The sequence below is a fragment of the Balaenoptera musculus genome, chromosome 4, assembly GCF_009873245.2.
Source record: "Balaenoptera musculus isolate JJ_BM4_2016_0621 chromosome 4, mBalMus1.pri.v3, whole genome shotgun sequence".
In the NCBI taxonomy this organism is placed as follows: Eukaryota; Metazoa; Chordata; class Mammalia; order Artiodactyla; family Balaenopteridae; genus Balaenoptera; species Balaenoptera musculus.
In genome coordinates, this window is record NC_045788.1 from 11,758,490 (window position 1) to 11,771,157 (window position 12,668).

General features: G+C 44.0%; 1 protein-coding gene across 1 annotated transcript in view; it reads left to right on the forward strand.

Annotated features, from left to right (window-relative positions):
- COL6A6 (collagen type VI alpha 6 chain) overlaps positions 1 to 12,668 on the forward strand; it is a 174,145-nt gene that overhangs the window by 136,013 nt on the left and 25,464 nt on the right. Inside the window, exons 33-34 of the mRNA XM_036849516.1 lie at positions 3,267 to 3,760; positions 11,634 to 11,730. Coding sequence (XP_036705411.1) covers positions 3,267 to 3,760; positions 11,634 to 11,730 — 591 coding nt within the window. The remainder of the gene's footprint in view (positions 1 to 3,266; positions 3,761 to 11,633; positions 11,731 to 12,668) is intronic.

Here is a 12,668-nt window from a genome sequence, read left to right on the forward strand (position 1 = left end):
GCCAACCAAGTGGTTTGGTTTTTTAATTATTTATATTTTAATGATTAACATTGCCATTTACCTTACCAATAGATTTTTTTGTAATTTCAAAAACATTTCTCCCTCCCTCCATTTTCTCTCTCCATTTGTCATCCTGTCTCTGTAGTCTGGTGGTTAGGGATCAAGATGCAAAGGGCAGAAGTGTGTGGAACAAAGGTAAGGATGATCAGATAGCAAATAAGCTGCGTGTGCAGCTCAGATAGTGCTAAAATCTGTGGAGCTCTTGGCTGATGTTAATTACCAAGTTGGCTTAATATCTTTCTGGGCCAGCTTTCAGGAATATTACAAAAGCTTATTACATGATGTTTCTGTATAAACCCATCATCACCCTCTTATACTTTTATACCCTTAGACCTTTTGTATAAATCCATCAATCCATGCCCTCTGATTGCTTGTTCACTCATTCAACAAATGTGTTTTGGAAGCTTGTTATGTTCTAGTCTCTGTCCCAGACACTGGGGACAGAGGGCTGAATAAGATGGACATAATTCCTGTCTTCAGAAGCTTCCATTTTAGTGGAGGAATCCAGGTAAACAAAGGAAAGAATTAGAGTACTTTATTTGCTGTGAAAGAGATAAAAAATGGAAGGTCCTGTCACAAAATGACACTAGGGGAGGGGAGAAATGCCTTTGAATGGAGGGCTCCTCTTTGAGACAATGACATTGAAGTTTGGATGAAGAATAAAAAGAAGCCAGCTTTGCAAGATCCAGGCAGGGAATCCTGCAAGTGCAAAGGCCATGGTACAAAACAGACCCAGGTGTTTTCTAGCCGCTGACGGAAGCCCAGTGTGACTGAGACACGGTGAGGAGGGGGACATGGCATGTACAAAAATGGAGAAGGAAGTGGGACCAGATCGCACTAAGTTTTGTAGGTTATAATCAGGAGGCTAGATTTTATTCAGATTGGAATGGAAGGGTATTAAAGAGCTTATTAAAAGTATTGAAGGTATAAACGTGAACTGATGAACAATTTTTTAAAACTTATTTGGGCCACTGTGGGAGAGTGAATTGTAGGGAAGAGAAGCATAAAAGCCAGAGGACTAGTGTTGTGGGGAGGGGGCCACGTGGAGCTATTCCAGGCAAACATGGCGGCGGCCTGGATGGGCCGCCACTGCTGGGTGGTAGTCACGTGGTGGGTGTTGGGTTTGCCTTCCTCATTACTCATTGTCACCTGCTCTGGTCAGTAAGTTGGGTCTCCATGTGGGGGTCCACGTCTGAGGGGGGGGCCTCCTCGATGTCTCCACAGTCCAGCCCAGCCTTCCTCAAGATCCTCGGGGTCCTGGCAACAAGCTGAGTTAGGCCTTAGGTGATTTTTTTCCTGAAAACTTGGTAACAGCCAGTGCTTATATCTTTTTTTCCCTTTACCTCTAAATTACAGCTGAAGCTGCATTGCTGTTATCACTGCTGTTGTTCCCATGTGAAATAGCAGCCCAAACAAAGAGCTAGCAGACCACTGTCATGTTTGGTCATAATTTTACCCATTTTTTATTGTAAAATTGATGTGACCTTGATTTTTTTAATATCTGCTCAGCCCACTAAATTAGACTCAGAGGCTAATAAATCCTGTCCTGTCTCCACTGAGATACACAGTTTGATTGGGTTTGAACATTTATTCTTACTGGTCCTTTTGCCTGTGAAGGTCAGAGTCTAGGACCAGAGGAGATGATAATCTAGCACTAAGGTGATGAGGCCCAGTTGAGAGGGGGAGCCCTCCTGGGCCAGCCTGGCCAACCTAGCCAGTCCCGGCGGGTCTGAGTCCTGAGCTCGCCTGGAAAGAGCTGAGTTGCTGGCCTCTGAATGAGAGGAGACAGCCCACTCCAAGGAGAGCGCACCAGGCATCTCACCCATCCAGAAAGTTCTGTTCTTCCTGTACCTGTTGCAAAGAACTGTCCTTTGTTTGGTTCTTTTTCATTCAACATTTATGAGATACCAGCTATATGGCAGGGACTAAGAATCTGGCAGTCAAGAGAGAGATCATCCCTGTCTCCACACTTCATAAAGTAGTGGGAGAGGCAAGCATTAATCAGATAATTAGACATATATAAATCTCCGACTGTGATAAGTGCAGGATACTGGGATTAGAATGAGTGAATTGGGATCAATGAATAAATCTTAACATTTACATTCGTGTTTAACAATCCTAATTCAGAGTTTCTCTAAGTAATAAGGCATATTTATTGGTTAAACTTGCATTTCTAACTGTTAAATAAAAATTTATCAGTTGAAGGTTTCCTCATTCTTTTAAGTAATATAGCTGTTCTCTCTCACAATGAGTAAGTAAGTCTGTAATAATAACAGTAATGGCGAACATTAATTGAGCACCTGCTGTGTACCAGGCACTGTGGTCCTAAGTGCTTTCTTTACCTGTGTTGATTCACTTAATCCCCAACACAGGCCTAGGCAGTGGGTGCGGTTAGGACTGTCATTTTACAGATGAGCAAACTGAGTCACAGAGAGGGTAAATCCTAATCTGTCCAAAATTATCAACAGACCTTTCACATCCATCCCTTTTTAACCCCTGTTAAATTTCCTCATTAAGTAAAGAATGTATGTTTTAGTTTATTTAACAAAGTTCCAAAGAACCATGGATCCAATCTCTGTAGGTAAAAGGGCATGTCCATGAGCTCTTTATTATTTAGGAGTTTTAGTAATGAACTTACAAATTTCATTAAAACTCAAATTGAATTATAGACTTTTTTGTATTTTTTTTTAATTGAAGTATAGTTGATTTACAATGTTGTGTTAGTTTCTGGTGTACAGCAGAAACTAACACACACACACCCCCACATACTCTTTTTCAGATTCTTTTCCATTATGGTTTATTACAGGATATTGAATATAGTGCCCTGTGCTATACAGTAGGACCTTGTTGTTTATCTATTCTATATATAATATCGTGTATCTGCTAATCCCAAACTCCTAATATATCCCCACCCCACCCCCTTTGGTAACGTAAGTTTGTTTTCTGTCTGTGAGTCTGTTTCTGTCTCATAAATGAGTTCATCTTTTGCTTTATTTAAAAGATCAAAGTCAGTTTTTAGAATACCATTTTAATTATTAAAGATTTAAATACTTAAGTGTTTTACTATTTAAGTTATTTATATTTAATGATTGTGTTTCCATATTTTAATATTTAACATCTAAAATTACTTCGCCTTCTATGTGCATATCTCTTTTTCCTTTTTAAGCGAGTGTTCTCGTGGTAAGGCACATGTTCTGGCCTTTTAGGAGCCCCGCGGTGCCCTGTGCATCCCACGGAGCTGGTGTTCGCGCTGGACCAGTCCCGGGGCGTCACGGAGCCAGAGTTCGCACGGATGAAGGAGATGATGACCTCCCTACTGGGTGGTCTCCGGGTCCGGGAGGACCACTGCCCTGCGGGCGCGCGCGTGGCCGTGCTCACCTACGACTCCCACGCCAGGCTCCTCATCCGCTTCTCCGACGCCTACAGGAAGGACAGACTCCTCAGAGAGATCGAGGCCCTTCCTTACGAGCGGTCCACATCCAGCAGGGACATTGGCAAGGCCATGAGGTTTGTCTCCAGGAATGTCTTCAAGCGGATGCTCCCAGGGGCTCATACCAGAAGAATCGCCACGTTCTTCAGTGGCGGCCCATCTGCGGATGCCCAGACCATCACGACGGCCGGCCTGGAGTTCAGTGCCCTGGACATTATCCCGGTGGTGATCGCCTTCAGCCAGGTGCCCGCCATCAAGCGCTCGTTTGCGGTAAGAAAGGCAAGCTGCCTCATAACTCTTCTGTCTCTTTTTTGCCTGCATTCAGGGGCATTTACAAGAAAGCATGGAGCTGTACTAAGTGTTTATTATTATGGTATGTATCAGGAACATGCCAAGCCCTTGATATGCATCATCCTGTTTAGTTCCCACAAGCGGTGTGTATGAGATGGGAATCACTGTTATTCCTGTTGTACGGGTAAGAACACTGAGTCTGGAGAAGTGGACCCTATGCCCAAGTTCACACAGCTGACAAGTGGCAATGTCAGGGCTTGAATCCAGGCCTCTATTCTAGTGCTTCTCCAAGGGACTGTCTGAGTTGGCTCCGGATGTGAAGATACTAAATCTGGGTAGCCAGTAAATATTCGTGGATGTCACTGATGTGGTCATGGAATGGAAGCCAAAGGACTGATTTTATAACTTCACCAATCATGTAAATATCCACACTTTATAAAGGAAAAGCCATTCCAGTTATAGCTTCTTAGGTTGAAGATTAAAATCTTACTGTTGGGGGGGGGGGACTTCCCTGGTGGCACAGTGGTTGAGAGTCTGCCTGCTAATGCAGGGGACACAGGTTCTAGCCCTGGTCTGGGAGGATCCCACATGCCGTGGAGCGACTGGGCCCGTGAGCCACAACTGCTGAGCCTGCGCGTCTGGAGCCTGTGCTCCGCAACAAGAGAGGCCAAGATGGTGGGAGGCCCGCACACCGCGATGAGGAGTGGCCCCCGCTTGCCGCAACTGGAGAAGGCCCTCGCGCAGAAGCGAAGACCCAACACAGCCAAAAATAAATAAATAAATAAATTTATTAAAAAAAAAAAAAATCTTACTGTGGGGACATCCCAGGTGGCACAGTGGTTAAGAATCCACCTGCCAACGCAGGGGACATGGGTTCGAGCCCTGGTTCCGGAAGATCCCACATGCCATGGAGCAACTAAGCCCGTGCACCACAACTACTGAAGCCAGCGCGCCTAGAGCCCGTGCTCCGCAGCAAAGACAAGCCATAGCAATGAGAAGCCCATGCACCGCAGCAAAGAGTAGCCCCTGCTCGCTGCAACTAGAGAAAGCCCACGCACAGCAACAAAGACCCAACGCAACCAATAATTAATTAATTAATTTAAAAAAAATTCTTACTGTGTAGCATTTCTAAATATACCACCTGGGATCATGGCGACCTTTAAAACACTCTATCAATAGAGCCTCAGTGGCAGGGGTTCCTTACAAAACACCTGCTGGACCTGGCAGAGTGTCCTTCTGGTCACCTGTGTCCACCCAACATGCTGTTTTGTTCTCCATTCATGGGGAAGCCATGAGGAGGAACCCCATGCATCTGCAAAGGGTATTGGAAAATGCAACCTGAACCAGGAGGACAAGCGTTTAAAAATCAATTCATATAGAGAAAGGAAAGTGAGAAGTGGCCGAGTCACTGCCTTCAGGTGTGTGGAGGATTATTACTGGAGAAAACTAGCCAGCCAACTTCAAGTTAGCAAAATCTCTTATTAGAGAAACTGGGAAACATAGCAGTGGAAACTCCAGTTTAGATTTGAGTAAGAGCTTTCTGAAGGCAAGATTGACTAACGTTGCCATGGGCCAGATGGCTAAATGTAGGTGGTCAAGACACCACCTTTCTCTGAAGGCCTTTTGTAGGGGCGGTCACTCACCTGGCAAGGGTGACTTCTGTCTTTCCTGGAGAACTAGGATTAAGTGGCTTTTTTGAGACCCTCTCCAGCTCCCTAATTTTCTGTGAAAGTGCTAAACTAAGCAGACCAGAATTGAAATATAGTACTCCTCTGTAAAATGCAGAAAGCAGTGCTTGTTTCCTAGCATTGGTGTGAAGAAGAAATGATGTAACTCCATGCACCAGTGCCTAGGATATAGCAAACACTCAAGAATGGTAGCTCTTGCTTTAATTATTATTGTTATCAGTTTCTTGACGGTGAAATAAAATCTGTTTAACTGTATTAAAGTCTGGGTTGTAAAGAAGCTGAAACTGCTATTAGCATCATTGAAACTAACTCAGAATTATGCAAATGAGCAGCCTGATCTATGAGGCTCAGAAAAGAAAATGCACATAAATTAGAAGACTGGGGCCAGCCTATGCTAATGAAGCTGCTTTGAGAGGCAGCGGCTCAAAGATTCTGTAAGTGGATTTGGTTACACACAGAGTCCTCCTAATTCCCTCTGTTTATTGGGAGCGCCCATTGTCCCTTGGCTTTACTTAGTCACAAAATAAGAGACAGCTTAATATCCTGACACAAATGATTGATGGTACTTGCGATACAAATTTAAACAGACGCAATTCCACCTACCCTCTCAAAGGTATGTGCATAGCGTATAACTTTAGAAAAGATATTTTGTTGAGTTTTTCTTTTAAACTTTGGAGTGTTAACAGTCCCACTTAGAGATTCTACCCACATCACCTAGAGACTGCTTGTTCCTTTCTTGAAGGAATTTATCTCAAAAGAGCACCAATGAAGGTTCAGATTCTTGACAATGACCCTCACAGATTGGAGCAGTGTTGGCCCCAACATCCCTTGGGTAGGAAAAGAGTTAGAGTTGCAGACAGAAGTCAGACTTGGTCCCAAGGTTCATTCATCCAACAGATGTTAAGTGAGCAGCTCATATATACCAGGTGCCATCCTAGGCTCTGAGGACACAAGAGTAAGTAGAAAACCAAAAGACCTCACCTATTAGAGGGTGGAGCTATGCAGGGTTGTCTAGAAGGTCTGAAAACAAATTGATGAGAAGCCAATACCTGACATTGCAGAAGAGAGATGATGTTACTACTTCTCCATTTCCCTCTGTTTCTTTCTTCTATCCATTCTCTTCACTTGCTCTTAAACTGTCATTTATTAGTACTTTAAGAACAGAGCTCAAAATTTTAACGACACAATAAATTTTTATTTGGAGGCCATATCACAAAACCCCTCTTTCGTTTCATAACCATTGTGACTTTTCTGTATCTTGATTCATCTGAGAGTTCAGTAGAATCCAACTGAAATTTGGAACCTGTGTAGACACGTGTGGCAGGTCTCAGAAGCAGCTGCTCTGAAAACATGGACTCATTTCCCTATGTTTCTGAGCAAATGGGTTGTGTGATCACCATCTTGGAAATTTTTCATGATGGTCTGAAGCCGAGTGATGAGCTGGTGATCCTTCTGGAATGGAAGACCATTTTTGATTGGAAAAACCTCAATCTCAGCTCTTTTTTGTCCGTAGGGTTTTTCCTTTAAATTTGTTGGGCAATTACCTCTTAATTCTGGTGAAACTTTATTTGCTGCCCGTGAAGAATTCTAATGTGGGCTGGGTCTCCCTTTCTAATATATGTATAAGAAATGTCCCCTTTATAGCTAGCCTTATTTTCTTCCCTTTACTCTGCTGTTTAGCGTTGCAGGCGAGAGAAACATTAGGTGTAATAGTTGACATTACAGATTATTCTAGTGATGAAACAGAGCTGAAATTGGGGGGAGAGAGGGTTAATGGGAAACTTTAGCACTCTGAGCACCCTGCCCTTTTATTTTTAAAAGGATTTCCTTTGTTAATAGAGAATTGTCTAAAGAGTGTTAATGGTATCTTTTTTGAATGCACCAATTCATGGAGCTCCATGATGTTGAGAAAGTAAAGAGCAGGGTATCATCCAGAACGATGTACTGAAGGCTCATATTACCCATCTGTGGATCATCCAAGCTGGTGCATCTTTGAATCCACAAGAAAGTCAGCAATAAGAAAAGTGACCCATAGGACCCTTTTATTTTAAATCCCCAACCCACATTCATCTTGGGGAATTTTTCTGTAATATGCTAATTACAGTTGCTCCAATGACGTGTGGTAGGATGAGTGATCTCTAAGACCACATCTGCCGAACTTTATTGATTAGGAGATTACTTGGGGGAAGGGGAGTGGAGAGCACAGACCCCCTGAGGTCTCTCCCAGAAAAAAAAAAAAAAAAAAGACGCACTAGAATCAATGAGTGGAAAGTATGGCTTTAGGTTGACACCAACATGTTGATACACAGTTAAATGTGAAGCCTAAGTTATCAACTAGTGCCACTGCCAGAAGGATGGAGGTTGCCACATGGTAGACATGCAGAACACAAACTAGTGAACAAAGGGCAGCAGTCTCTGGGTGACATGGTGATAACACTGTTCCAAATCAAGTTAGAACCCCCTGATGCAAAACTACAGTCAAAGTAGCTCAGGCAGAGGGTGGAAGTTAGGTCTTATGTGGGGAGAGCAAAGTTTTTGTTTTGTTTTGTTTTGTTTTTTTAATACACCTTTATTGGAGTATAATTGCTTCACAGTACTGTGTTAGTTTCTGTTTACAACAAAGTGAATCAGCTATATGTGTACATATATCCCCATATCTCCTCCCTCTTGCGTCTCCCTCCCACCCTCCTTTTCCCACCCCTCTAGGTCGTCGCAAAGCACAGAGCTGATCTCCCTGTGCTATGTTGCTGCTTCCCACTATCTATCTATTTTACATTTGGTAGTGTATATATGTCGATGCTACTCTCACTTCACCCAAGCTTCCCCTTCCATCCCTTGTGTCCTCAAGTCCATTCTCTATGTCTGCACCTTTATTCCTGCCCTGCCAATAGGTTCATTAGTACCATTTTTTTTTTATTCTATATATATGTGTTAGCATACGGTATTTGTTTTTCTCTTTCTGACTTACTTCACTCTGTATGACAGACTCTAGGTCCATCCACCTCACTACAAATAACTCAATTTCATTTCTTTTTATGGCTAAGTAATATTCCATTGTATATATGTGCCACATGTTCTTTATCCATTCATCTGTTGATGGACACTTAAGTTGTTTCCATGTCCTAGCTATTGTAAATAGAGCTGCAATGAACATTGTGGTACATGACTCTTTTTGAATTATGGTTTTCTCAGGGTATATGCCCAGTAGTGGGATTGCTGGGTCATATGGTAGTTCTATTTTTAGTTTTTTGAGGAACCTCCATACTGTTCTCCATAGTGGCTGTATCAGTTTACATTCCCACCAACAGTGCAGGAGGCAAAGTTTAAACTGGAGGCATCTGTATTCCTCCCCACTCTGGGCTCACTTTCCTCATCTATGAAATGGTGAGATTGGCTTCTAAGATTTCTTCTAGGTCAAGCCTTCTGTGACTTTTTTTTCCCGGACCCTGATAGTTGGCAATAAGAAATTACTTTGCCCCTATCAGATGGACTGATCCATGCTCTCTGGATTTGGTTTCCTGGTCCCTCATCACAGTTCAGATGAAGCGATGGCATGATTCACTGGAAATATTGCCCAGACACCTATTAAAAGACGTTAATAATTCAGGCTAATTGTGTCTTCTGGTGGACAAGAATCAAGAGTCAAGACTGTGTTTACAGGTCCCCATTCACAAAATGTCCCCATTTATGTCCCCACCACCTGTCCCTTTTCTGCCACCCGACTATCACAGGGTCTTTTCTTTTTTTAATTAATTTTTATTGGAGTATAGTTGCTTTACAATGTTGTTAGTTTCAGGTGTACAGCAAAGTGAATCAGTTATACATATACATATATCCACTCTTTTTTAGATTCTTTTCCCATATAGGTCATTACAGAGTATTGAGTAGAGTTCCCTGTGCTATACAGTAGGTTCTTATTAGTTATCTATTTTATATACAGTAATGTGTATATGTAAATCCCAATCTCCCAATTTATCCCTCCTACCCCTTGGTAATTATAAGTTTGTTTTCCACATCTGTAACTCTACTTCTGTTTTGTAAATAAGTTCATTTGTACCATTTTTTAAAACTTGCTTATATGTGGAATTTCATCACAGGGTCTTTTCTTTTTCTCTCTTCTCTTAAACCACACGATGCTCACTCTCACTCTGTTTCTTCCCTGTCAGTCTTTGTCAGACACCATACCTTCCTTTCTCTATACATTTGTGCCTAGAAATTTAGCTAAAAGCTTCAGTTACCGCTTATTCCCTCCGAGCCTCCCCCTCTCACCCAGATGGCTTAGGAAGGCAAACACAGTGGTCTCCCAGAGAGGAATTCAGGGGAGTGCTGATTTCTCCATCTCTTATACGTGGGAGAATAAAAGATGGGCAGAAACAGAGATAACTCTCAGGAAAGCCCCCACCCCCCCTTCCCATGTCCCTTGCTCCTCAGTGAACAACATAGAAGATGACCAGCCTGCAGCTCTGTCCGTGCTCACCACTAAGACGGGGAGACGCACTGCCCTCAGGACCCCAGTTCTGGGTTTCTGATCGGCTCAGGTGTCCATCCCTGATGCAATCTGCTCTGCTGAGAGATGGGGTCACCCCACACCAACACAGCTGCCTGAGTCGCACCTCTGTGGATCAAGTATGGGAAGGAAACTTCCCTGAGAATGAGGGGAAGGGGTTAGCCAGATGGGCTGTGGATAAAGTATGGGAAGGAAGCTTCCCTGAGAAGGAGGGGAAGGGGTTAGCCAGATGGGCTGTGGATAAAGTATGGGAAGGAAGCTTCCCTGAGAAGGAGGGGAGGGGGTTAGCCAGATGGGCTGTGGATGAAGTATGGGAAGGAAGCTTCCCTGAGAAGGAGGGGAGGGGGTTAGCCAGATGGGCTGTGGATAAAGTATGGGAAGGAAGCTTCCCTGAGAAGGAGGGGAAGGGGTTAGCCAGATGGGCTGTGGATAAAGTATGGGAAGGAAGCTTCCCTGAGAAGGAGGGGAAGGGGTTAGCCAGATGGGCTGTGGATAAAGTATGGGAAGGAAGCTTCCCTGAGAAGGAGGGGAGGGGGTTAGCCAGATGGGCTGTGGATAAAGTATGGGAAGGAAGCTTCCCTGAGAAGGAGGGGAAGGGGTTAGCCAGATGGGCTGTGGATGAAGTATGGGAAGGAAGCTTCCCTGAGAAGGAGGGGAAGGGGTTAGCCAGATGGGCTGTGGATGAAGTATGGGAAGGAAGCTTCCCTGAGAAGGAGGGGAGGGGGTTAGCCAGATGGGCTGTGGATAAAGTATGGGAAGGAAGCTTCCTTGAGAAGGAGGGGAGGGGGTTAGCTAGATGTGTTCACAGGGGAGACTAAATGTTGCGTGACACATCTCTGAGGCATTGGGTAGGATCACACCCACAATACGCCTTCAACTGTCAGTGATCTCTGTGTCAATTAACTGGCAAGCTAATTATTCTTCATTATTTGGAGGCTCCATATTGTCTGCTTCTCTCCAGCCTCAAATTCCTCGGGGAGGTTACTAATAATAGGGCCAAATTGAAAAGAGTGGGAAGTTGTTCAGAGGAGAGCTGCCTGGACATGAATCTGGGTCTGCACTTCAAAGCCAGGGTCAATGCCTGGTTCATGGTGGGAACTCAAAGCCAGTTCTAAAGCACATCTGTGATTTCACACAGTTGTCTGGACTTGGGAAGAGGGGTGTCTCTGGTCCTTTTCCTTAAATGGTTTCCATGTCCAGTGTCTTTTGATCAGTACTTTAACCTTTCTCTGAGCTTCAGTTTCCTCGTCTGTAAAATGGGAATGATGAACTTAAGAATGAACTCACTGGGCTGTGAGTGGAAGTGCTTTGTGGTCTCTGATGACCCACGTGGCACCTACCTGGTGCCAGTAAGTGCTTTACAATTATGAATTCATTTAGTGCCCACGGTAGCCCTGTTAGAGAGTAGTATGACTATTCTGTTCACAGATGTGGAAAGAGAGGCAAAGCCACTTGTCATCCAGCTAAAGAGAAAGTCGTGGGTTAAACCCAGACAGTGCTCTTAGCCCCTCTGCCCTTCAGCCTCCCCGGGACCCTCTTAGAAGGAGGGACCCCCCCCACACTTCTCTCTGCAGATCTCAGCTCTCTGGACCATCCTGGGAGGTTCCTGCAGCCCCACCCATGAAGCTCTTCTTTCTCTTGCTTCTGCTTCTTGCAGATTGACAACACTGGCAGATTCCAAGTCATCATGGTTCCACACAGGACTGACTCTGCGCCAGCACTAGAGGGACTCCAGCGGTGCACTTTCTGCTACGGTGAGACCCACAGGGAGAACATAACTTGATCAGGCCCGTTAAGCAGTGCACTGGGTCACCATCGGCAGGAGCGGCTGGAACTTGGCAGCAGAGGCGCTAGTGGCCTTGGGAGGATCTCTGGGGCTCTGGCCTCACTTCGCCACACAACCTCATCCACAGATGGAGCCTCTCAGCTCATGCAGCTTCTAGGAAACAGGAATCATTTTTAGAAAAACTTAGCCTGTCCCGTTGCCAACTTTTTCATGCTGTATATTTATGAGTTTTCTAAATCTCAAATGTTCACAACCCCAAAGAAATGCTTTACAGTGGGAGTGGAAATTAGCAGAAATTCATACATTTCTCTTTGAAAAGAGGTTTTCTCAGACTCCCAAATGTTAAGCATCAGAAAGATTTGCAATGCTGGTTTGTCTGTGGTTGTGTTTTATACACAATCTGTAGGTCTAGCTGGAGAACTGGACAGACCTGTATTTGAGTATTCTAATAATTTGAATGTTCTAATAATTACAAACAGAGTGGGACCCACTGAGGTTACTGGTGGGTGTGATAGCTTACAGTTACCAGACATTCATTATTAGCCACACACTGCTCTAATTGCTTTATGTAACACTGATGGTGATGATGATGATACTTAATGCTTAGGCTATTGGGTTTATTGTGTTCTAAGCACTCTTCTCATTGTTTCATTCGATCCTTATAATCACCCTAAAATGTTTGAAAGGTTATTAGCTCCATTTTACAGATGAGATGAAATAGTTTGCTCACAGCCAGATCAAACCCGAGAAAGCTGGCGTTAAGACACCTGCAATTTATGAGAAACACAGATCCTATTATGCTGTTCCCTGAAACTCTGTATTTGGCCTTGAAGAAAATGCTTAATTCCTCTCCTTCTGCATGTGTGTCAATGAGATGCTCATTCTGGTCATGTGAGTGACTTCATA